The sequence below is a fragment of the Heptranchias perlo genome, chromosome 28 (genome assembly GCF_035084215.1).
Source record: "Heptranchias perlo isolate sHepPer1 chromosome 28, sHepPer1.hap1, whole genome shotgun sequence".
NCBI lineage: Eukaryota > Metazoa > Chordata > Chondrichthyes > Hexanchiformes > Hexanchidae > Heptranchias > Heptranchias perlo.
Window position 1 is genome coordinate 22,186,882 of NC_090352.1, and position 26,311 is coordinate 22,213,192.

General features: G+C 43.0%; 1 protein-coding gene and 1 long non-coding RNA gene across 5 annotated transcripts in view; one reads left to right on the forward strand and one right to left on the reverse strand.

Annotated features, from left to right (window-relative positions):
* Positions 1-7,007, forward strand: part of LOC137344923 (uncharacterized) — a 104,007-nt gene extending 97,000 nt beyond the window's left edge. For all 4 annotated transcript variants that reach the window (XR_010968496.1, XR_010968494.1, XR_010968497.1 and 1 more), the window contains 2 exons: positions 5,407-5,481; positions 6,933-7,007. This is a non-coding gene — a long non-coding RNA (uncharacterized lncRNA). The remainder of the gene's footprint in view (positions 1-5,406; positions 5,482-6,932) is intronic.
* Positions 1-26,311, reverse strand: part of aifm4 (apoptosis inducing factor mitochondria associated 4) — a 47,493-nt gene that overhangs the window by 11,820 nt on the left and 9,362 nt on the right. The window contains exons 7-15 of the mRNA XM_068008213.1: positions 25,036-25,148; positions 13,865-13,951; positions 9,319-9,410; positions 6,861-6,991; positions 4,332-4,447; positions 3,918-3,989; positions 3,747-3,810; positions 3,554-3,630; positions 1,679-1,796 (exon numbers count right to left, since the gene is read on the reverse strand). Of these exons, the coding sequence (XP_067864314.1) occupies positions 1,679-1,796; positions 3,554-3,630; positions 3,747-3,810; positions 3,918-3,989; positions 4,332-4,447; positions 6,861-6,991; positions 9,319-9,410; positions 13,865-13,951; positions 25,036-25,148 (870 nt within the window). The remainder of the gene's footprint in view (positions 1-1,678; positions 1,797-3,553; positions 3,631-3,746; positions 3,811-3,917; positions 3,990-4,331; positions 4,448-6,860; positions 6,992-9,318; positions 9,411-13,864; positions 13,952-25,035; positions 25,149-26,311) is intronic.

Below are 26,311 nucleotides of genomic sequence, written 5' to 3' on the forward strand. Positions count from 1 at the left end.
GTGTGGTAAACCTTCATTGCGCTCCCTCCATGGCAAGGGAATCCTTCTTCAGATAAGACGACCAAAACTGCACACAATAATCCAGATGTGGTCTCATCAAGGCCCTGTACAACTGCAGTAAGACATCCCTGCTCCTGTACTCAAATCCTCTTGCAATGAAGGCCAATATACCATTCGCCCTCCTAACTGCTTGCTGCACCTGAATGCTTGCTTTCAGCGACTGGTGTACAAGGACACCAAGGTCTCGTTGCACCTCCCCTTTTCCCAATCTATCACCATTCAGATAGTAATCTGCCTTTCTGTTTTTACAACCAAAGTGGATAACCTCACATTTATCCACATTATACTGCATCTGCCACATTCTTGCCCACTCACCCAACTTGTCTAAATCACATTGGAGCCTCTTTGCATCCTCCTCACAACTCACATTCCACCCCAGCTTTGTGTCATCTGCAAACTTGGAAAGGTTACATTTAGTTCCCTCATCCAAATCATTGATATATATTGTGAATAGCTGGGGCCCAAGCACTGATCACTGCCTGCCACCCGGAAAAAGATCTGTTTATTCCTACTCTCTGTTTCCTGTGTGTCAACAAATTCTCAATCCATGCCAGTATATTCCCCACAATCCCATGTACTTTAATTTTGCACACTAACCTCTTGTGTGGGACCTTATCAAAAGCCTTCTGAAAATCCAAGTACACCACATCCACTGGTTCTCCCCTATCTATTCTACTAGTTACATCCTCAAAAAACTCCAGTAGATTTGTTAAGCATGATTTCCCTTTCATAAACCCATGCTGACTTTGTCCAATCCCGTTAATGCCTTCCAAGTGTTCTGTTATTACATCTTTTATAATAGCCTCTAGCATTTTCCCCACTACTGATGTTAGGCTAACTGGTCTGTAATTCCCTTTTTTTTAATCTCTGCCTTCTTTTTTAAATAGTGGGGTTACATTTGCCACCCTCCAATCTGTAGGAACTGTTCCAGGGTCTATAGAATTTTGGAAGATGATCACCAATGCATCCACTATTTCCAGGGCCACTTCCTTTAGTACTCTGAGATGTAGATTATCAGGCCCTGAGGATTTGTCAGCCTTTAGCCCCATTAATTTCCCTAGCACTATTTTTTTTTTTTACTAATACTGGTTTCCTTCAGTTCTTCCCTCTCACTAGACCCTTGATTCCCTAACATTTCTGGCAGGTTATTTGTGTCCTCCTTTGTGAAGACAGAACCAAAGTATGTGTTTAATTGTTCTGCCATTTCTTTGTTCCTCATTATAATTTCCCCCATTTCTGACTGTAAGGGACCTACATTTGTCTTCACTAATCTTTTTCTCTTGACATTTGTGAACTCTCCAAATGACAACGTCAATTAGTGCTGAATTTTGGAGAGTTTCATGGGGTGGGCTTCTGTCCAATAGGAACTGGGTTAAGACTGGAAAAAATAATTTTGGTTGGTACACTTTGAGCTTACAGAGTGAGCTATCCCATCAAAATCAGCTGTACTTAAGCCTATACCTTAGTTAACGGGGCCTACAATATTTTGTAAATACCACAAATAGGTCAAATGGCTTCCCTCTATATGAGAAAATAGGGAAAGAAATAAGCAAGGAAAGTCTTCACTTATCATTGCAATTTGAAAAACCATATTTCTCAAATGGGCATCTCAAGTTACCTTGCATGTGAGCTAGTTGCCAGTGGGCAATATTAACACTCTGGTTATTATTCATTGATAGTGGAAATGAAGTAATGTCCCCAGCAGCAAATACTCTACCAACACTGGTCTGCATGAACTGAAACAAAGAGCCAAAAACAAAAATGAGAATAATCACTTTCCTGGCACAATCCAAGTCACAACATTATTTTAAACCTACCACAATGTTCCGTATAGTTCAATTTCTGCACCAGTCATATTTAACTGGCCTTTTTCTTAATATGAACAGCCTTTAGATTCTTCAGTCCCAAATATAATGCACCATCAGCGGAACTCATTTTCACTTATTTTACTAAAATTGTACTATTGGTAACACACTGTGGGAGGAGGGCTGGAAGAGGGAATGTTTCCAGCCACAGATTCATCGCTACAATGAGAAGTGTTGCAATTTTATCAAAGCTTTTCATTTCAATAAACTCATGGAAACCTTTTCTTTTAAAGTTTTATCTAGGGTTTACAACATTAAAAATCCTTAATTAAGGTGAAGGTGGCATTAAAAACATGAACATTCAGGAATGGAAAGTTAGCAGGTGGAGCACTTCAAGCCACGATAATTCAATGGGCAAGAACAAACAGAGAAGGATTTATAGTTATTGTTGAACTAGCATTTCCAGCAGCAATGATGAATTGTAGCACTTATTACTCCAAAATGCTCAGCAGCAAATGTAGATCTACAGAACAGATCCACAATGGTAAACTGGTTAGGTTGCACTTGAGTGAATAAACTATTGGGATAAATCGTGTCTATATTTGCAAACTAATTAATTTGACAAAGGGCTTCAATATTGGTGCAGCCTAGTGTGTTGTTGGTGAATTATAAAACTACCATGCCTCAGGCAGTATTAGAATAGGGTCCTCCATATTAATAGAGTTGCATTTCAGGGTAAATTCAGAGCTTCTGCACTCCTAGTGGGGAGCCACACTTGAAGGGAGAACCAGAGTACAAGTGTTGTAGCCTTATCTTCAACTTGCACTCCCTTTGCGTGTGGATCCTTGCTGGGAGTGCTGAATTTATCCTTACTTATCATAGCAATTATGAAACTGAAAACATAAGCCTTCAGGCAATAACTTTGTATGGAGTACCTTTGGAGATTTAAAAAGGATGTCAGGTAAAAGTGGTTGTCAGATTGTAAATCACCCTAACCACAACAGCTCCAGGCACATTAACAATCTTGCTTGTGCATCTTGGCTATCACTGCAGACCCACAGCCAGTATTCTTCTGCGTAGGGCCTTTTGCTCTTTCTCCTTCTCTCACCCAACTGTGGCGCCTTTCATCTCCCATTATTGTAGTGTTAGGTCTTCACTGATCTCCTATCCTCCTCCCTTCATAAATCCAACTTGTCCAAAATTCTGTCGCTTGTGTCCTGTCCTGCACTAAATCTCATTCATCCATAACCCCCATCCTTGCTGACCTTCACTGGCTCGTCATCTCCCAACATATACATCCCTCCTCAGCCTTGCAAAAAAAACAAAGATCTCCCGTCTTACAGGAAACAGACAATTAATAAAAATCTGGAATCTCTTTCCTCTGGGGATCCACTATTTTGGTTTTCTCCATGAATCAGATGATTTACATTACAAATACATTGGGAAGAAGCTCCGCAAAGTATCCTGGAAATTGACATTTGGGACTGGCTGACATTTGTATCCATGTGGGGAGGGAGAATCTCAACAATAAAAACAATGAGGAAATATTTACTTCATAATTTGTTGTATAAAATGGGGGAGGGGGGGGCACGTGAAAGAGAGACAGACAATCATTTCATAAGGAATGTGTTAGCCATTAAAAAGACCGATATTAAAGGTAAAAGAACTCAAGATAAGACAATCTGTACCTTATCGACGATAACTGTGCCATTCGACTCTGTGTTTATACCACTTCCATTAAGGAAACTGGTTGCAGGTGTCGCTCCTTTCCACATGGCAGCAGGTAATTCATACAAAAGAAAAAGATTGTGAGAACACCAGCTATCAGAAAAACTAAACGATTCTAATCAAGCATCCAGTTAAAAAAGAATAGGTTTGTACCAATTCCCACCACACAGACATCTGCTGGGAGAACCTTTCCACTTGTGAGTACAACTTCTTGCAACTGGAAATATATGAAAAGTAATTTGTTTTTAAAAAGAAGTTGAAACAATATTTAAGACACAAGAAAACAGTTTCTAATTTAAATGATTAAACATCCAATGAGTTTACCAATCCATTCTGTCCCCTTAGCTCGGTCACTCCATCCTGCATGTAAAACTTCACATTATCTTCTTCAAATAACTGTAATGTTACAGATAAAGATTTAAAGTTAGAATTCCAAGTTAAAGTTCCACATTTTATTTTATTCTATTAAGTCCACCGGGACAGAGGAGGCAGCATAGGTTTATATTAAAAATTAAAAGCTGACGATAACTGGAACAGGATAAGGTATTTTCTTGGAGATCAATTTTAAAAAAAAGAAAGAAAACAGTAATTAGAAGATAAAAAATGGGGGGGGAAAAATTAGAAAGGACCCAACAGCAGTTTCCTTTCAGAATGTGGTCTAATCCGACTGTTGTTTCCAGCCGCGTTATTAGTAACTTCTGATTTGTTTACAGTTCAGACATTTGAATATCAACTGACCTTCATTACAGCCATGCCGATTTCTTTCCCCAGCACTGCTTGATATGGGGCCTCACTGATTCCAATCACTGACACAGACTTGGCTTTGTCAGCCAGATAGGCAGCCACCTCCATTCCTGGAACACGAGAGAAAAATTCTTAGGAGAAATACTTGCATGACTCCATTTTATGGAGACGTGTGTCGACCGTGGCTCAGTGGTAGCACACTCACCTCGTAGTCAGAAGGTTGGGGATTCAAATCCTACTCCAGAGACTTGCACAAAATCTAGGCTGACACTCCAGTGCAGCACAGAGGGAGCGCTGCGCTGTCGGAGGTGCCGTCTTTCTGATCAGAAGTTAAACCGAGGCCTTGTCTGCCCTCTCAGGTGACCGTAAAAGATCTCATTGCACTATTCCAAGAGGCGCAGGAGAGTTCTCCCCGGTGTCTTGGCCAATATTTATCCCTCAACCAACATCACTAAAACAGATCGTCTGGTCATTATCACATTACTGTTTGTGTGCAAATTGGCTGTCATTTTTCCTACATTACAATGGTGACTGCACTTAAATACTTAATTGGGCGTAAAGTGCTTTGGGAAGTCCTGAGGTCGTGAAAGGCGCTATATAAATGCTAGTCCTTTTTTTTTTAAAGATAGACAGATAAAGATGGAAAGGAAGACCCATTTTGGGAATTAGCTGTCTGGGGCCGACAAATATTTCACTTTTATTCTTTGGTCATTTAATTGCTCACAATGGGCTCATTCACAGAATGATAAGAAGGCTCACCCATCATTAAATGGTTTACATCCATGCTTGAATTTCACAAACGCTTAAACTAGACATCAATTCCTACTAGAAGTTTTAATTATCATTGCTGCAATGCTGCTGATTTGACCCAAAAACTCTACTGCTCAAGCCTGCAATGTGACATGTGATACATCAAACAATCCTGTCACTCAACTCAAAGCAATGACATTGTTTAGAATATTAAGAATTCCTTAAGTCTGGCTTCAGATTACACAAGGATATCTGAATCTATTGATTGTTTGACTTGACTTGGATTCAGAAACTCATTGCAAATTAATTAAAATTGCAGATGATGCCGAACTGGAAGAAGCAATGGAATTGAAGGAGGCAGCTCAGAAATTACAGAATAAGCTGGACAAAATATGTAAGTAGGCAGAAGAATGGCAGATGAATTTTAATACAGGATGACATGTACTCCATAAATGGTGTTGAAATAGCTAAGGATGAAGTTGAAAAAGACCCAGGGGACTTAGCAGAATCAATGCTCAACAAGTCCAGCAATCAACAAAGCTAATAGAAAATTTGACTATATCGCAAAAAAAAGTAGAATACAGTCAGAGGAAGTAATGATCAAACTACACTACTCTGGTCAGATCACACCTCACGTACTGTGTCCCGATCTGGTCACCGAGACACACAGGAGGCATTCAATCATTGCAAGTAGTACAGGGAAGAGCCACAAGGTTGATTCCAAGTGCTAAAAGTCTGAGTTATGAGGAACGACTAGAGAAACTTGGGCTTTTCAGCCTGAAAGGGAGGTGTCTGAGAGGTATACAAGATAGTAAATGGTAAGGAAAAGGTAAATCTGAAAACTAATTGAGAGAGGAGAACAAGAGGCCACATGTTCAAACTAGTAGGAGGCAAATTTAGAATGGATATCAGGAAGTTCTTCACACAGACAGCGATCAACACTTGCAATGGACTCTCAGATTGAGTAATAGAGGTGATAACATTTAAGAAACAATTGCAAGCTACAATGGGGGGGGGGGGTCTTTAGAATCATTCTGGATGGATGAGTTGTGATGGGTTGAATGGCCTTCCTTATCTGATATTATCTTGTGAATATACACAACAAAATGACCAACCACTGATGAGAATAACACCGCATATTAAAAAAAATCTTGAAAGGTGACCTTCCTGATCAGTCGATCCTTTAACATACACTGTCTGATAACACATGTTGCTATGGTTCAAGGACAGTTAAGGGACATGGAAATATAAAATATAAACTTTTTGATGGGCAATACTCTTTGGACCCTTAAAAAAAAACTAATGAATGCCTGCAGTGATGTCTGCTAAGTGACTGCATAGTTCAGATTCAAAAATTCACAACAATAAGAGATATATTTTACATCAAATTACTTTTGTGTTTGGGTAATAAATAATTGTCTGGCTGGAGCACATAAAAGGAAAATCAGGCTGGCTCTGTTACAGGCGAATGATCCTCCCAGCCTGATTTTTCCTCTGTGTGATCCACCCAGGTAATTATTACCCCCAACTGTAAAAGAAGAAAATTTGCCCCTTATGTGTAATGGAAACGTGGGAGCATTTGAATGATGCAACACAATCACAGGGCTCAAAAGGACAGCCATTCCATTGTCAACAGAACCTCTGGATTGTGGTGCTGCCTTGTAAAACATATCTAATTTATATCTTGCATACAAATACCTTTCTAGCCCTCCATCAATTAATGGAAACCCCTAATGTTAGTGAGCTTTTCCAAAAGAAACAAAACATTTTTACCAATGAATGAGGAGCCCACGATGACAACTTCCTTATTTATTGACAGTTCATGAATTTTGTTTGCATCTTCAGGGGTACGCAAGAGACATACGTTTTCCAGATCTGCTCCAGGACAATTAAGCACTCCAGGTCTGTATTTAAACGGATAACGTGATGTAAATAAAATGATACATGAACTCAAAGGAACATAGGCATGCTTAATGCTTTGGTCTATGGCTGTGATGTTAACCAGGATATTTAAGTTAGATATTTTGAAGCATTATATAGTACAAACCACACTGAATTCCAAAGAACTCGGAGATATAAAAACAGATCTGAGGCACTTTGAAGTTAATAAGCACCACATTGGCAGCAAGGCAGCACCGGGCTTAAAATTAGTTGACCAAGATGAGCTTCCGAACTCGTTCCATCACCAAGTCTGCCCACCTCCATAACGTCGCCTGTCTCTGCCCCGCCTCAGCTGCTGAAACCCTCATCCATGCCTTTGTTACCTCTAGATTGGTCTATTCCAATGGTCTCCTGGCTGGCCTCCTATCTTCCACCCTCCATAAACTCGAGCTCATCCAAAACTTGCACCAAGCTCCGTTCTCCCATCACCCCTGTGCTCGCTGACCTACATTGGCTCCCGGTCTGGGAACACGTTGATTTTAAAATTCTCATCCTCATTTTCAAATCCCTCCATGGCCTTGCCCCTCCCTTTCTCTGTAACCTCCTCCAGCCCTACAACCCTCCGAGATTTCTGCGCTCCTCCAATTCTTGCCTCTTGTGCATCCCCAATTTTAATCGCTCCACCATTGGCGGCCGTGCCTTCATCTGGCTAAGCCCTAAGCTCTGGAATTCCCTCCCTAAACCTCTCCGCCTCTCTACCTCTCTCTCCTCCTTTAAGATGTTCCTTAAAACCTCTTTGACCAAGCTTTTGGTCATCTGTCCTAATACTTCTTTATGTGGCTCGGTGTGAAATTTTGTTTGATAATGCTCCTTTGAAGCGCCTTGGGATGTTTTACTACATTAAAGGCGCTGTATAAATGCAAATTGTTGTTGTTGTTTGAACAGCATGAGACCCCATTTATATATGTGATTAAACGAGCTTACTACAGAAGTCTTCTGCACTTGCATTTGACCTGCACATATGCAGTTACTCAAGTATATGATTTTTGCTGATACACCTCCATGCATGTCATGATGCCAGTTCATATGCTTGTTCCCTGCATATAAGGAATTGCTCACCAAGGCCAGTTTGCTGCCTACCAACTGAAAACAGTTCTTAATTTGTGCATCGAAAGTCACTGCACTGATGCCACATTGAAGGTGCTGAAAATGGTATGAAGTCATTTAATCAAGGTAACAGGATTAATTCTATAAACCTTTAAGCAAAATAAAATGAGGAATGTCTATTAAAGTCCTATTTTTCTTCTTTATAATTAAGAGCATGGACAAGGTGATTCAACACTTAACCCACAAAGACATTCAGATTTAAGATTATACTCTGCTGATGTTTACACTCAAAAGTTCCCCCCCCCACCCCCCAAATGGTGACTTGCTATTCTTGGGCATGTGGTTGGGGACAATATTCAGTGAGATGTTAGTCAAAAGACTGGGTAAGGAAGTTCTGCCACCAAAATTATTGATAATTGCCAAATGGTAATACACTCTTATTGCAAATGCTGTTTGAAGGAAAAAAAAGACATTGGGAATATGGTGGGAAAACTGAACAAATATAGTAATTAAGGTAGTAGAGCTGAATGGTCAAAATTCAGACAGTTTTGCATGACAAAAGACAAATGTGAAGATAGCATGAATAACCGCAACATTCAGAACCATGAGGAAGGAGATAAAAAGATCGCTTTGGATTTCATTGGAGTCATTTTATTTTAATAAAGAATTAATCTATGATAAGGGAATTCGTTAGTATATAAAAAACACATTTGAAATAGCTTCCCTTGCTTCTGCAGCATGGAGGCAAGAGGAGAGAAATGGGGATTTAAGAAAAGGGAAAAACCAGCAACTTCCAGCCTAAATTTTATTACTCAAAAATGGTTAACTCTAGTTTCAGAAATGCCATGGTCTCCCTTGAAGCTCTCCTTAAACCTGCACACCACAAAGCCATTCTTCCTCATGATCATTTCTAATCCAAACAGACATGCTAGTGAATGGAATTTAGAAGCTGTAAAATAAATTTTCCAAAGATGGGTAAAAGGATTTTAATAAGAGTGGAATAAAAAAAACCATTGGAGACAGCATGGGGTGGGCAGGATATACTTAGCTCCTGTGACTCCACACAGTCCATTCTCAATCTCATTTGAGATGCAAACAAGAAAGCATGGATTTAGTCAGATAAAATTTTAAAGGTCTAATATGAATAGGTCATGAAGGAATCCAACCCACACATAGCTAGTAACTGCTGCATATAATCCTGCATAAGTCAGAAGAGGCCAATTTGAAGGGGTCAATCACTTACATGCTGCCTGTTGCAATCAGTAAGTAGTCATATTGCTGAGTGGTTCCATCTTTGAAACCGACTCTCCTTTTTGCTCTGGTCACAGATATGGCCTAAACACAATGTAACAGAGAAGATGAGTTTAAATCTGAAAGAGGCACATTTAAAAGAAAGCATTCCAGACCTTGAATACAGTAAAAACGCTTAACCAGAGGGCCTCTATAGAAAAGCAAAAATAAGCAGAAAATTCCTCTTCACCTCATTAATTGAAGATATGTTCACTGATCCTTGGTGATGCTGACATGTCCTGTAAGCGCCCAAGAATTAAAGTAATTAAACCATCATCAATAGATGATATAGTACATTCTCACGTGGCTGAACACAGGTTCAACGAAAACAGTCTGGAGTACGATCACCTTCACTTTTGGTTAATTAAGAAAATGACAGCAGGTGCTGTTCAAGGTGCGGTACTGGCTGCCTGTAGTCTAAACTGTTCTGCTGCAACTGAAAATGCTCTAGAAAGCTAGCTCCTTGGAATGGGGGTTAGAATTTTATGCAAAATCTAGTCAACTTTTAGATGAACAATTTGAACAGCACTCTTCATAATGGGTCACAGTCACAGTTCAGGAAGAAAGCCAAAATTGAGGTAAGAATCCAAAAGCAACACAACTTGGACTATTTTCGCGCAATACATGAGGACACACATTTTAGCCATTTAGGCAAGTTTGGATTGGGATTAAAGAATGAATCTGCTCTAAGCTAAATGTTCTCTTTATGTGAGCATTATGATGTACAGGAATATATTTATTTGATTTTTGTAAAATATTCTTTAGAACACACCAAGCAAACCTATCTGAGAATTTTTTTCACAAGACAACTATTGAAAATGGAAGCTTTTTAGAGTGGACAAGTAAAAGTCTACAAAATCAAAACTAATTTAAATTTGCACATGTCGAATCCGCTTTGGGAGGAGCTAAAATTTTGTTAAGATTATATGCTGTTGTGTGATCCTGTCCAGTTTTCAAGAGACCAAGTTAAAATTCTAAACTCTAGGAGTTTAACATGCATATTAGGTGCACGAAAATGCTGTGCAGTGACTTACCATGCCATTGATTGTTCCATGCTATTCCACACATAGGGGAAGAATTGCTCTGGTCACTATGGGCCCAATATTAAGAGGGAGGCGAGTTGCCAGCGGGAGGTCGACTGGGCGTGTGGGTAACCCACCCAGTAAAATCGGTGGGTTCCCCACGTGATCGTAAGTAAATTGAAGCCACTTACCTTGGCTTCTGGGTTTCACGCTGGAAAGCTGCGCAGCAGGTGGACTGTGCACCCGCATCACAGGCTGTCAGCTGAAGGAGCCCTATTTGAAGGGGCAGTCCTCCACTGACTGATGCTGTAGAAAGGAGCCAAAATTACAGCATGGAGCAGCCCAGGGGGCAGGCTGCTCCCAGATTTAATGATGCTTCACTCCAGGTCCTACTGGATGGGGTGAGGAGGAGGGAGGACAGAGATCTTCTCCCTGGTGGATGGGAGGAAGTGGCCTGCCTCTGCCACCACGAAGGCCTGGCTCGAGGTGGCAGAGCAGGTCACCAGCACCACCAACATATCACGCACCTGCATACAGTGCAGGAGGCGCTTCAATGACCTAAGTAGGTCAGCTGAAGTGAGTACACTTACTCATTCCCCTACACTCTGTCTGCCACATCACTGCCCCCACCCCACATCTCCTTCTGCACTGCCAACACTTCTCTATCACATCACTCCTCACACCCACTCTAAGCTTATCCTCATCTTACCTGCACTTACTCACCTCGCCAGTACTCATCCCACCACTACCACTCAACCCAATCCTCATACAATCTCATGGCTCTGTCTCATACTCACCCTCTCTTGCATCACTTTCACGGTCAGCCTCACCCCACCTGCCACTACCTGTGCTGCAGCCACAGGGCATTCATCACGTATGTGTAGTAGGAAGTGTAAGGCAAACGTGTCGTGAGCACGAAGGGGATGCACAGGGGTATTTGAGGGTTTGTCATGGTTTTTACTTATATTTGATTTCTGATCAACTCACATTACATATTATATTGTCACCACTACTGCCACGTCTTGGCCATTCTTGACTGGCTTGTGCAATAATGCCCTTTCATGAGGTTCTCCATGAACACCTTTGATGCCACCCATTGGTCACCCTACAGTGGGTGTACGTGTAATTGCACAACTACTTTGTGCAGGTGCTTGTTGCGCAGCACTGTGTTGTGTAGCTCCACATGGCGGAGGTGGACGGCGTGCCTGGCGAGGCTGGTGATGTTGGTCGTCCTCCAATGGAGTGATGAATGCGGCAATGGAACCCCCCCCCCCCCATCCTGACGGTGTGAGTGTGAGGGGGTCCACAAAGTAGGTAAATGTGTTTGGAAAGCAGAGTTTAGGGTCTGATTTAATAATTTGGAGTGTGGAGACAACGGTGTGGCGGGCAAAACTTTGTCTGAGGTGACAGAGTGCCCTACTGCAATGAAAGAGGGTTTACCCCGCACCTGTTAAATGGACCTTTGCAGCTGCTGCTGGCTGCTGTCTGCAACACGTCTGTTTAAAATGGGAGTGTTTCCCCCAGCATGGAAAACACGCTCTGGGTAGTCCAAAATCCGAATCCTCCTAAAATCGCCAACTGATGAGGTCTGTAAACGACCTCAAGTACTCAGATAATGATCTTAAGTGGGATCCCGCCGGCTTTGATTGCCGGTGGGAGTCCCGCATGCGGGGGCTGCGCGCGGACCGATTCGCATCATTGGGGAACCCGGAAGTGGGCGGGTTGGAGCCGGGCTCCGGACCCGCTCCGGGAATCTCCAATTTTAGGAGCCCCTCCGCCAAGAACGCACCCGCTCGGCCATCCGAAAATTGACCCCTATGTGTAGCAACATCATTAATATGCTCACAACGAAAGTGTTTATAATTTCACTACATATACCAACCAGAGAAATTCTTCCCCATCATGAATTTCCAACCTGTGCCAGGCCATCTGAGAGATAGGACACATTGAGGAAAGATAGTTATAAGTTCAATACCATGAGGGACGTAAATTTGAAACACAGAATCATATCATGCCATTCCCTTGTAGCTTCTAGAGCTGGAGTTAAAGAGTGACATTGGCTTTTTGAGTGTCATCTTAGTAAGGCTGGCAGGACTCTTACCTCAGAGTGAGAAGTTTGTTGGTTCAAGCTCTACTTCAGGATGCAGTACTGGGCAAAATGTGGGCTGACACTCCACTGCAGTACTACAGGAAGTGTTTCTTTGTTGGAGGTGCTGTCCTTTGGATAAGACATTAAACTGAGGTTCCTGGTGACTCTGATGGATATTAAAGATCCCGTACACTATTCAAAGAAGAGCAGCTTTCCACGTGTGCTGGCCAACATTCCTCCCTCAATTACCACCACCAAAAGACAATTTAACTGGTTCTTCGTCTCATTCCTGTTTGTGGGATCTTGCTGTGGCAAAAATGGCTGCCATGTTTCTCTATGTAAGAATAGTCACTGCATTTCAAAGTAATTCATTATAATTGATGCGCTTTGAAATGTTTCAGGGAGACGTGATAAGTTGTTACGTAAATGCGTCTTTCTTTGTTTTCTTCATCTGTCGGAGAGTACAGAGTGGGGGTAATTTGCTGTGTCCCGGTCGGCAGTGAGGAAGCTCACCCCCTGCCAGTGCATATTGGAAAATCACAGAGAACCTGTGATGTTCTGATATGCACTGCTGGTGGATGAATCTCTTCGCTGCCAGCGCGTACTTGGAGAATTTAGGCTAACAGGTACATCAGCGTATGAAGGAGGAAATGATGATTAATGTTTCACTTGGAGAGTTTTGACAAACCTGAAGCATTAATCTATCATTTCTCTTTTCCGATGCCGATGGATCTCTCGGGATGATTTCCTCCAGACACTACGTGTAGCGACAAATGCAGAGAGATTTCCTCCGATCAATACTTTGTGAAATTGTAAACTTGTTGAATATTTACAAATTCACAGAAATATCAACCAGAGGAAATCTTCCCACATTTGTTTATGCTGTCACTACAGATAGTGACAGGATGATATCATCCCCATTGGTGTGCACTTCCATTATTTTCCCTCTATTTCCATTTTAAAAACATTCCTGGCCAGGAATTACCTGCCCAGTTGTGGAATAGTTTGCGACTGTTGAGGATGGAGAAATAACATTGGCGATGGGTCATTTGACATCATTAATAAACAAATCATGTCTGAGCTTCTGTTAGCTCAAAGTTAAATTGGAGCAGTATGGGAAGGCTCTTTTCCTGAACATGGAAAGCATTGATGTAATATTACATTGCACAAGTATATGTTACAGCTGCATCTTCTCAGTAGTACCAGGCACCACCGGCATCACAATGAGAGTGTGCTGCAGAGACAATGTGCCCTCCTCTGTATACAGATATAGGCCTCTTGCAAGACACTATACAATGGTGACACAGGCTTTTTAAATTTATCCATTTGCTACTGGCATCAAAGAGTAGCCATAAAATGCTACCACAGAAAGTTAAGTCATATCTCACCTCCTTGTCGGTCAACACTTCAATACCATAAGTTGAGTAGAACTCTGGTTTCCGCAACAAGATATTTTCAATATTGCTGTCCAAGCTCTAAGGGAATGCACAATATTATGGTTAGAAAATACAATGCACAATGTGCTGTACTTACCTTTGTTACAAGGGAGCAAAAAAGAGCTACAATCAATCAGTTAGCTTGATTAATATCTCTGTTGCTGTGATCCAGGTAATGTGATTGATATGATCAGCTCTCAGCTAATACAAATGCTATTTTTTTCCCCCCCAAGGGTTGGCAGGAAGAGGAAGAAGGAGCAAAATAGAACAGAAACTTTTTAGGAAGGCTGACCAGTATAGAGACATGACAGTTATAAGAAATCTGGAGTAGGCTCCTAGTGTAGTGGTAATAGTAATGTAACAACCATTGCAGTTATGAAAATGGACTGTATATTGTTATCATACTGTATGGTTCAGGCCATTTCCTAAGTCATTTCTTTATGCATACACTTTAGGGCAAGTCTTGTGCAAACAGGATTGTTAGGAAAATTAAATTGTTCAGTAACAGTGGTTACATTTGTATGTCTGCTTTCAATATACTATACAAAGGCCTTCTTTACATAGGACAAAGACTTATTTGCTTCTCTTGCTAAAATGGCCCCTACAGAACCTACCAGGCTCCATGCAAAGTTATGTAATAGTGATCTTGATGGATAATTCAACTATTGTATTTAGTATCAGAGGCTTTTTCTTGCAGTGGTTTCAAATAGAATTATGCAATTGTTTTCTAATCTCTGACAGGGTTTGCAAAAGCTTAGTTGTCATCCTGATAACTTTTTAAAAAATTTTACCGATACAAAAATCTGTACAAATCAGAGCATTTGACAAAACATCATTTAGGCAACGTCAATAAATTACAGTCCTCCAAGCTATAAGAATCCCACTTATCTCACACTTCTCTCTGGGATAGTGGAAACCGAACACCACGTCAGTCAAATACTATTACAGCCTCACCCCACTAAGCACACACAGCAATGCCAAATTGGATGAAAGTGATATCCTGAGATTAGCTACTGGCAATTTTATCCCACTGCTACGGTGGGAGCAGTTAGAAAGCAGATTATTATGGGCACCAGCTTTATATCTCTACTGATATACTCAATAGTTGTGCATTCTTTTTGAATAGTTTCAATGGGCAATAATGATCACAAGACTATTCTATGTGGGTCACTTTCCAGGCTGCCTTTATTCAAGTAACTGACCAGATTATTCCATGTTTAGTTGATAGGGCCGTGGACCAATGCGAATAACAGCAGGTCAGTGGAGTTAAGAATTTGGTGGGTTTCTGTTTATACAGTACTTGCTCATTAGTCCCTGGCAACCAAGTGGCTGTTTCCATAGTGACCACTGATAATTGGTGTTAGGTCCGTGGGAGCGATAAGTCATAAAAGGTGTCATAAATAGGATGGGGAGGGTTCAACATTTTTAAATTGTAAAATAAATTGCGAAATCCAGTACAAGCAGGTAAACAATGGAATTTCAGGAATTTATCGTAATAGATATAATTATAGTAAATATAACTGAAAAAAATTGTCCTTGACCAACACCACAGGAACAGGAGCAAGCCATTCAGCCCCTCGAGCCTGCTCTGCCATTCAATTAGATAATTAGAAATTAACTAGTTTTTAGAAACAGTTTCACGGGACACTGACACCAGTATGGGGACAGGAAGGAGCTGTACCGCTGGGATAAACTCCACCTGAACCGGAATGGGTCCAACGTCCAAACAGAAAGGATAAATAGGGCTGTCAATATCACTTTAAACTAGTAAGACAGGGGGAGGGATCTGGTGAAAATAACATAAGTATGAAGATAAAAGAAATAGGAGATGAGAGTAAAGGTCAGACCAAGGTAAGGAACAAAGGTAACATAAACAGACAGGGAACTCTAAGTACATAGACAATAAAGGAGAGGATGACAAAAGGGAATACGAAGAGGTTAGGAAAGAAGTCAAAAAAACTATTAGGAAAGCAAAGAGGAACTACACAATTAAATTATCAAGGAATGTAAAACTAAATAGTAAAGTATTCTACAGACAAATAAGTAACAAAAGGAAAATCAGGATAGGGATAGGGCCACTAAGGGATGCACAAGATAAACTCACAGGTAATGACAGCGAAATGACAGAAATATTGAATAGTTACTTTGCCTCAGTATTTACCAGGAAGACTAACAAGGTGGGCACGAGATTAGAAGAAGAGATAAAAAAGATATACAGAGGGATCTGGGTGTCCTCGTACATGAAACACAAAAAGTCAACATACAGGTGCAGCAGGTAATCCGGAAGGCAAACTGAATATTGGCCTTTATTTCTAGGGGGATAGAGTATAAAAACAGGGCAGTCATGCTACAACTGTACAGGATACTGGTGAGATCACACCTGGAATGCTGCGTACAGTTCTGGTGCCCTTATTTAAGGAAGGACACACTTGCATTGGAGGCAGTTCAGAGAAGGTTCACTAGGTTGATTCCGGGTATGGAAGGGTTGTCTTATGAGGAAAGATTGAACAGGTTGGGTCTATACTCATTGGAGTTTAGAAGAATGAGAGGAGATCTTATTGAAACATACAAGATTCTGAGGGGACTCGATAGGGTAGATGCTGAGAGGATATTACCCCTCATGGGGGAATCTAAAACTAGGGGGCATAGTCTTAGAATAAGGGGTTGCCCGTTTAAGACGGAAATAAGGAGGAATTTCTTCTCCCAGAGGGTCGTGAATCTTTGGAATTCTTTACCTCAAAAAGCTGTGGAGGCTGAGTCATTGAATACATTCAAGGCTGAGTTAGACAAATTTTTGATCAGCAAGGGAGTCAAAGGATATGGGGAAAAGGCGGGAAAGTGGAGTTGAGGTAAAAATCAGATCAGCCACTGAATGGCGGAGCAGGCTCGAGGGGCCTATCTCTTATGGTCCTAAGATAGAAAGGGGGGAGATAATTGATAAACTAATCAAACTTAGAGAGGATAAAACCCCTAGTCCGGATGGATTGCATCCACCTATATTAAAAGAAGTTAGGGAAGAGACAGCAGAGGCACTATTATTTATTAATTAGAAAAGGGAATAGTGCCAGAGGACTGGCGGACAGCTAATGTTATTCCTACATTTAAAAAGGGAGATAGAACAAGTTCAGGGAACTATAGACCAGTTAGCTTAACGTTGGCGGTAGGAAAGATAATGGAATCTTTACTGAAAGATGTAATAGAAAAACATCTAGAAAACGAGAATATAATAAAGACTAGTCAGCACAAATTTCAAAAGGGAAAATCATGCTTGACTAACATTACTGAATTCTTTGAAGAAATAACAGAATGAGTAAACAAGGGTAATGTAGTAGAAAATCCTTTTGGATTTTCAAAAGGCCTTTGATAAGGTACCACATTGTAAACTCATAACTAAGGTCAGAGCACGTGGAGTCAGGGGACAGGTAGCAGAATGGATAGCAAGCTGGCTACAAAACAGAAAAGAGAGTAGGGGTTAAAGGTAGCTACTCCAACAGGCAAAAGGTGGGAAGTGGTGTTCCACAGGGATCAGTGCTGGGACCACAGTTGTTCACAATTTACATTAATGATTTGGACTCGGGAATCGGAAGTACTATTTCAAAATTTGCGGATGACACGAAATTGGGCAGTGTAGTTAACACAAAGACTGCATCAAAATGTAAGACATCAATAAACTCGCAGAATGGCCGTGTATTTGGCAAATGAATTTCAATATAGATAAGTGTGAGGTGGTGCATTTTGGTAGGAAGAATAAGGAGGCCACATACTGCTTGGATAATAAGAGTCTAAATAGGGTAGAGGAGCAACAGGATCTAGGGGTACAGATACACAAATCACTATAAAAAGCGACTCGGGTTAACAAGGCCATAAAAAAGGCAAACCAAGCACTGGGGTTCTTTTCTAGAGGGATAAAATTGAAAAGCAGAGAAGTTATGTTAAACTTGTCTAGAACCTTGGTTAGACCACACTTGGACTACTGTGCACAGTTCTGGGGCTCATTGTTATCCTCGAAGTCCAGGTAGGTTGGGGGCAGGGTGGCAATCAAAATCAGGTTTTTATGGAGCGGGAGGGAATCCCAGCCACAACCCGTTGAAAAACGTGTTCGACCCAGACCTATCTGGGTACGCACACTTCAGGAAGCCAGAAGTCCCACCGGCAATTAAAGCCAGTGGGACAATATTTAAAGTAGAAATTAAGGTCTTTAAAGTACTTGAAATGGTACTTAATCTGGTTATTCATGCAGGGAAACTATTTTAGCGCTGCCTCAACATGTTTCCTGTGCTGTGTGAAGCACGCCATGGGAAATTAGGCAGGTCGCAGCTGGCAGCCACTTGGCCATTTAAATCCCTGTTTGACAGATGGGGATAAAAGGTGTGTAATTGCAGCAGGGCACTGTTCGCTCAGACAAACTATTGGCTGGGAGTTTTTTATGTTTAGACTGAGAATTCTTGGTTCACACTCAGAATTGTTCTGTTTATACATATTTAATTACTTTTTGGACCCCCTCAAACTGACAATATCAGGATGTGGGGGGGGGGGGGGGGGTGTTGGGGGGCGCGCAATGGCTGCATCACCAGTACATCCGAGAAGGAGGCACATTACCATCTGCGGCAGGCACGGCGAACAGTTTGGCCACTTGCAGCTCCACAAGACAGGTGTGCCACAGGGACCTGCACGAGAGCAGAGAGGGGAACAAGAGAGTGGCCAACGTCGCAGGAGGCACTACCCTTGTGAGAGGGTCTATAGACTGAGGCTGAGCTTCCTGGACCTCTCTGAGCAGCAGTGCCTACGAAGGCTCAGTGTGAGTCGCCAGGTGGTCGCAGACATCTGCGCGCTCCTTCATGCAGAGCTGCTCCCGGCTGGGCCTGGTGGCATTGCATTGCCCGTTGCCATTAAAGTCACCATTGCCCTCAACTTCTTCACCTCCAGATCCTTCCAAGCCGCCACCGGTGACATCGCCAGGGTCTTTCAGTCATCTGCCCACAAACGCATACGACAGGTCACCGATGGTGTGTTTCACAGGGCGTCCCACTACGTCAACTTCCCCATGGACAACCTCAGCCAGACTGAGAGGGCAGTGGGCTTTCACTCTCTGGCTGGCTTCCCACGGGTATAGGGTGCAATTGATTGCGCACGCGTAGCAATCCAAGCGCCGCCACACGAGCCAAGACTGTTCATCAACAGAAAGGGATATCACTCCATCAACGCGCACCTCATTTGCGACCACCAGCAAACATTTCTTCATGAGTGTGCCAGATTCCCTGGCAGCTGCCATGATTCCTTCATTCTACAGGAATCCAACATCCCGCCCTTCTTCCACCCACTAAACAGACTTAAGGGCTGGCTCCTCGGAGACAGGGGATACCCCCTGAAGACGTGGCTCATGACACCTGTGAGAAACCCCGTTAGCGAGGCACAATGTCAGTACAATGACAGTTACATCACCACCAGGTCTTTCATGCCGTTGGACTGCTGAGGATGCGATTTAGGTGCCTGGATCGATCTGGGGGAGCGCTTCAATACGCACCAGTGAGAGTGGGTAGAATTATAGTCGTCTATTGCGTCCTCCACAACATCACGCAACAGAGAGGTTTACCGGCGGATGAGGCCCCGTGCCCTCATCCAGCATCCACATCTGCCATCAAAATTTAGGAGGAAGAGGAGGAGGAGGAGGAAGACCAGGAAGAGGATGGGCAACGCATCAGCTCACCTGGCTGCTCATGAGGCCAGGGGGACTCACTAATATTGGACTAATTCTCATAAGGGCATCTGCAAAATGAGGATAGTCCAGTCCTCAGGCCACCTGGAACGAGCACCGCCAGCACAAGGCCCCCCCCCCCGCCACCTGCATAAATCAGTCCTACAACTACACATACACCCACTATAAACACACCTACTGGGGTGGCATCGAGTCCTGCCATTCATGAAGCAGCACATGAAAGGGCAGTATTACGAAATGGCTTCAAGAATGGGCAAGAGGTGGCAGAGTGGTGAGAATGATCATATTTAATGTGAATTTAATAAAAATATATAAATGAAAAACATGACAGCTCGTCAGACACCCTTGTGCATACCCTTGGTGAATTACAATTGCTTAGCCTTTCTCTTTCTAGTGTTTCTACTTGGTGCATCCCTGGCTTCAGCAGAGGTAGTGGCAGGTTGCCTAGATTCATGCTCTGACTGCTGAGATGCTTTTGGCCTACGACCTCTGGGTTTTGGAGCCCATGAGGGCCCCTCCAAAAACTGCTCCCACCTGCAGCTATGCAGGGGCAGACTTGGCCACCTGGAGAGGAGGCAGCATTGCAGGAACCAGTTGAGAGGGAGGCAATGGGTGAATCGTGGGAGCGCTTTGAGGGGAGTCCCCACTTCCGTGTCTCCTTTCGTCATCATCCCTCTCCTGGGCCAGGGCCACATCACTCCTACCACACTGTTGGAGAACAGCTTGGAGGACATGTGTGATGCCTTGTAAGGCCACTTGTAAAGTATCTGACTGGCTGTTTGGGTGAACAATATTCTGCCACCTTAGAGTCTGCACGGCCATTGTCAGGACCTGAACTGACTCATTTGTGAGCCGTGCTTGAAGCTCATTGGAGGCTAGCCTTCTCACCATCGCAGACATTCCCTCCCGTATCTGTGCCACCATTCCACTCATGCAGGTGGTGGAATCCTCCATCCTCTCCGCTACTGTAGAGAGTGCGCCTAGCATCTGTTCCAGTACCTCGCAAATGTGCTGCTGTCCCTCGATCATTCTCCTTTTAAAGGATGGCCCCCGGGATTCAGCATCTGCGTCCAAGCTGAGCAGAGCCTGGTGAGGAGTGCACCCACCGACGTGGACTCTTCACAGCTACCCCTGCCACCAGTGTCTGCTTGTGCTTACTTGTGTGTGGTGACTCACCAGGTGCCAATCCAACTAACTGAGGACTAGGACCCACCGAGGTGTGAGTATCTGCGCTGGTGGATGGCTCGCTAAGATGTGACGGTGCGCCCTCAGAGGGCGGGAGCTCCTCTGAGGAATCACCCTCTCCCATTATTTCGGTCGCTGAAGGGCCTGGAAGAGAACAGAAGGCAATACTAAGAACCACCACAGATGTAATGTTGCCATGAGCCTACTGAGGTGTTCAACATGCCAAGCTTATTAACAATTCATGTTGTGTGTGATGAGTGTCAAAGTTGTGTCACCAGACATTTGTGGGGTGGCACGCCGAGGGACAGGGACTCGACCATCCGGCTGAGCTCTAACGCCTCCTCCTCCGCGAGGACCACTATCTGTTGTGGCCCCCCTCCAGTCCTTGCCCTCTCGCATGCGTTTTGCACCCTCTTCTCCTACAAGGGGAGAAAGTACAGATGTGTGAGTGAGTGAGGGTGAAGTGGTTAGCCAACAGATGCATTGCTTTGGGTGAGGGCTGACATGAAAGAGATGCATCAGAGGGTGACTACCAGACAGAGGCATAACATTGGATCAGGATTGGGGTGAGTGGTAGTGGTGGGATCACAAATGGGGAGGAGAGGAAGTGCTCAGGAAGTGAAGGTAAGTTGATGATGAGCCTTAAGTGGGTGTGAGGAGTGAAGTGATGGAGTAGTCTTGGCAGTGCAGAATGTGAGGGGGGGCTGGGTGATGTGCAACACAGAATGCAGGAAAATCAGTAAGTTCACTTACTTTTGCTGACCTAGTTAGGTCATTGAAGCACTTCCTGCACTGCACCCAAGAGCGGGAGATGTTGCTCCTGCTGGTGACTTCCTCAGCCACATCCAGCCAGGCCTTCTTGGTGGTAGAGGCAAGGCGCTTCCTCCTGTCCTCCAGGTACAAAATTTCCCTCCTCCTCCTCCTCCTCCTCCTCCTCACCCTGCCCAGCAGCACCTCAAGTAAGGCTTCACTAAATCATGGAAATGGCTTGCCCCTCTGCTGCTCCATTGTGCCTGCTTGCTCCTTTGTGCAGCAAAAGCCATTGCTGCAATGGCCTTGTAAATACAGATACTCCAGCTGACAGCACGTCATGCGGGTGCGCAGTCCACCCGCCGTGCAGCTTTCGGGTGCCAAACCCGGAAGCAACGTTAAGTGACGTCAATTAAGTCGCGATCACGCGGGGAACGATGAGGATTTATTTTTCGGGTTTCCCGCATGCCCATTGAACCCCCCCCACCCCCGCCCCGATCTGGCCAACATATTAAAATTGTGGCCCTGGTCTCCATATTATAAAAATAATATAGAGGCATTGGCGAAGGTGCAAAAAAGATTCTCAAGGATGATACCAGAACTGAGAGGATATATTTATCAGGAAAGACTAATCAGGCAGGGGTTCTTTCCTCTAGAAAAGAGAAGGCTGAGGGGTGACCTGATAGATAATAAAAGGGTTTGATAGAGTAGACAGAGAAAATATTTCCATTTGAGGGGCGGGGGGAGGATTCCAAAACTAGAGGTCATCAGTATAACATAGTCACTAACAAATCCAATAGGGAATTCAGGAGAAACTTCTTTACCCAAAGAGTGGTAAGAATGTGGAACATGCTACCACAAGGAATAGTTGTGGCAAATAGCATAGATGCATTTAAGGGGAAGCTCGATAAGCACATGAGGGAGAAAGGAATAAAAGGGAATGCTGATAGGGTTAGATGAAGTAGAGAGGGAGGAGGCTTGTGTGGAACATAAATTCCAGCACAGACCAGTTGGGCTGAATGGCCTGTTTCTGTGCTTATAGACTCGATATATAATGGTAGAACATTAAACTAATGTCCACAGTGCTTCATTAGTCCTACACCAGAGGTTACAAAAACTCTTTTGGATCCCACCTGCCATAATAATGTACCCTTTAAGCCTAAAACTATTACTCAATATGCCCTTTGAATGCTCTTTTCCTTCATTTAGATGAATGTACAAGGGGAAATTAGAAAAACCGAACTCACTCTCACTAGATCCCTAGTAACTGCAGTCATAACAAACAAGGTGGCGTTTTTCAACCATGAACGAGTGCTTTGATCAGACTTAACTTGTCAAGTACTATCTCACCCTCTAAACCAAACAAGCTAAAACTGCCTTTGCACAAAAAGGAAAAGTGCTTTGTACTTAACAGACCTGATCAGTTTTAAGTAACAAATAGTCCATTCCCAGTACAAACAGGTGAGGACAGATTATTGAGGTAAATAGCTTGGGGATAGACTCTGGGTAATGAAGTTGACACTTCCAGTGTCTGCCAGTTGGACTTTTGAAGGCCATTTTTTTTCTCTCTTCTCACCAATTCTCTTCCTTCCACTCCTGTAGACATTGACTTCTTAAAGAGCTACAGGTCCACAAATTCCAGGCTCCCTCGATACAAAGTAACCACTATTCATGATATTGCCTTGGCAGTGATTGCTCACAGGCTATTTGACTGCAGCACAGATTCTGCCTTCATTCAATGTCCAGACATATGCACAATCCACAATTAAGCACTTCCAGCATGGGCTGCTGAATAGCAATCAGGGGCAGAACCCTGGCCAATCTTCCCCATCCTAACCCAGGGCCACTGAGGACAATTGTAGTCCTGGCTGAGATCAGCTAACTAAGCACGAACTGGGATCAACCTGAAACCTTCCGTATGGTTCACTTACTCTCTGGATGAAGTCACCAAGCCATTGGGGGAAACTTAAAATGGACCATATCAGTGCTGAGTAATAGAGCATTTTCCTCTTTTTGAGCCCAATATCAGCTTTGAACACTCCCAAGTACAGCACTGGTCAAATGAAGAGCTAATTGTTCTCTATACTGCCTCAGTAATGTGCCTTAGCCCTTAGCCTTGGAAGAATATTTTGTATTATACCACTACAACTTGCATTATTGCAATCTTAGCAGCAGTCATGGCCTCTGAAGCACCGAATTAAGCTTTCCACTGACATCCACCAGAACTGTGATGCATTAGGTGTCATGCATTACATACCCAGCTGCAAAATGCGCCAAAAGCGATGGTACCAATGTTAAAATCATATCACAAACATTATAGCATGTACGAGCACCCACATTGTCAATTTGTAGAAAAATGTAATGAATCAATGAACAGATTAAACGAAGAGAAGTTTTTAAAACTAATATAACCGAGGTTTTTAATTGGAAATTTTAAATATGCTAATATGCATAAACTTACTAACATATTCAAAATCAATTCTTCTCCTACAAAGCAAAACAACTTTTTTCTTTAACTGCTGGTGAGACAGAACCTCACCCTGCAAACTTAAAATGATGCTGAGAATAAGGGATGGGTAGGACTGCATCACATGACCTGAAATATATTACTCCACATCTAAGGAGTAAGGGGTGACTTTCTCTGGGGGTTTTCCCGCTTGTCCACCACACTTCAGTGGAAGGGCAGACAAAATCTTGGAAAAGTGGCCAAAGTTACGGCAGACAAGCGGGAGAACCAATGCGGAAATTGAACCACAAGTGCGCCAGAAACAGAAAAAATATTTCACGTATGTGCAAATTGTACATGTGGAATATATGGAGATTGTGATTTATGAAAAGTAAATCAACTGTGATGTGGCTGCATTATTCACTTGTACCTGCTTGAAGGTTATGTAGCTGGCACCACTCAGTTATTTTCTTTAACACAAAAGTTTCTGACATGTATCCACAATATCCTACACTATCCATCCCCAGCAGTTTCTAAGAGCAAGAGTCCCAAATTAGTCACATTGAGTAATTTTGCATTGTGGATTTATGCCTGTGGTAATCTGGGTTGAGACTGACAAAACTGATTTTGCTTAATACCCTCAATTCTTTCATCCCATTGATCTGGATTGGAATCTTAGGAGGGAGGTGAATGGCATTACAACAAATCCTTCTCAAAGGGTCATATTCCAGGGGTTAAGAAAAGTTATATTTAGGAGACCAAATATTGCATTATTTTTACCTACAGTTCACAAACAAAATAATATTACTTTTAATGTTTGTCATTTTTCAAACACAATTCCAGATTTACCATGATTATGTTCCAGATATATAAATCTTGCATTACCCAGAGCCGAGTTAATGTTCAATTTATATCACAAAACTAAGTGACTTAATAATACAAAGTTAATCCCAAAAATTAGAGATTGCACAATGTTCCTAATTATTGTACATATTTGTTCCACAAAACAGTTATTTTCTTACTAACCTTGCTGAGTTTTGGGCGATCATAAGGCAGGTGTTTTTCTTTGGTTGCCATTATTATGCGTCCTCTGTATCTTTCCTGACGAAGGGTTTCTGCACAGACTAATGCAGCTGGACCTTACAGCAGAAATGAAAATGCAGCAGTGAATTCAAATTTCTTTCAAACAGCTACAGGATAATCAAATTCTCACTACTGCAATGCGTTATTGGGGAAGGTATTATGAGCTTATTAAAAAAAGATGGACATGGTTTCTTTTTAATCTACATCCTCTCCTTACTTGAGTTTTTGCCTCCATAACAGAAAATAGATATTTGCTTCCAGGGCACTACTAATGTTACTCTGAAATCAGCCACAGGGAGATATACAAGTACAGCCCAGAGCTGCCCCTCTTCCTCAGGCTTTTCTGTTGAGAAATGTGAGGTCCTTCACTCAGCACTTCCCCACAATGGCAAAACTCAGATCAGCAATTCACTATGGGGGAGCATAGGACATGTGCATCTAACATTCGTGACAGAGGCAGAGTAGTCCAGTCTGGGCAGCAATTCACATATAACAGGCAACCAAAAAGAGCACTGGCAGAGTCTAGGAACATGCTACTGCCTCTTGGCAGCAGAGGTGGGAGTACATCCACCAGAACAGGGAGACAAGGCCTCTGTTTAGCAACTCATCAGAACTGAAAGACAGGTCCAGAGACAGTTTTTATCACCATTACACTGGATGATATCATCACCCACTCACCATACTACAGACCTCTCAAAAGGTGAATGACAAATTAGTACAGAACTGGGCAACATTTCTGTAATATTCAGTACAATTATACTGCCATTTTCTAATCGATGTAGTGATTTCAGGTGCACATTAGCACACAAGTTGCAGCACAAATTGGGTATCAGGTCCTGATCTGACTCATGGGCCCTAGTATTGACTCAGGGCCGTGAAGAGAACAGGGGAGGGGGGGTGGGGGGGTGGGGGGGTGGACATCCAGGTGGGAAACCCGGAAGTATGTGTTTTCCCGAACATCCTTACAATTTAGAAGTAAGGACATCGTTCCAATTTTGCTGTAGGATTTGCGCACGACAGTTAGCCAGATTGACAAGCTGGCTATCTGTTGGACGGGAAAGCAGCCAGGGAGCAGCTGCCAGCAGTTAAGTCTGACATCGGGGGGAGGGAAAGTCGGTCATCGGTGGGGGGGGGGGGCGGACATGGGAGGCGTCGAACATGGGGCGAGGGGATTTGGACATGGGGGGGGGGGGGGGGGGGGTTCAGACAAGGGGCGTCG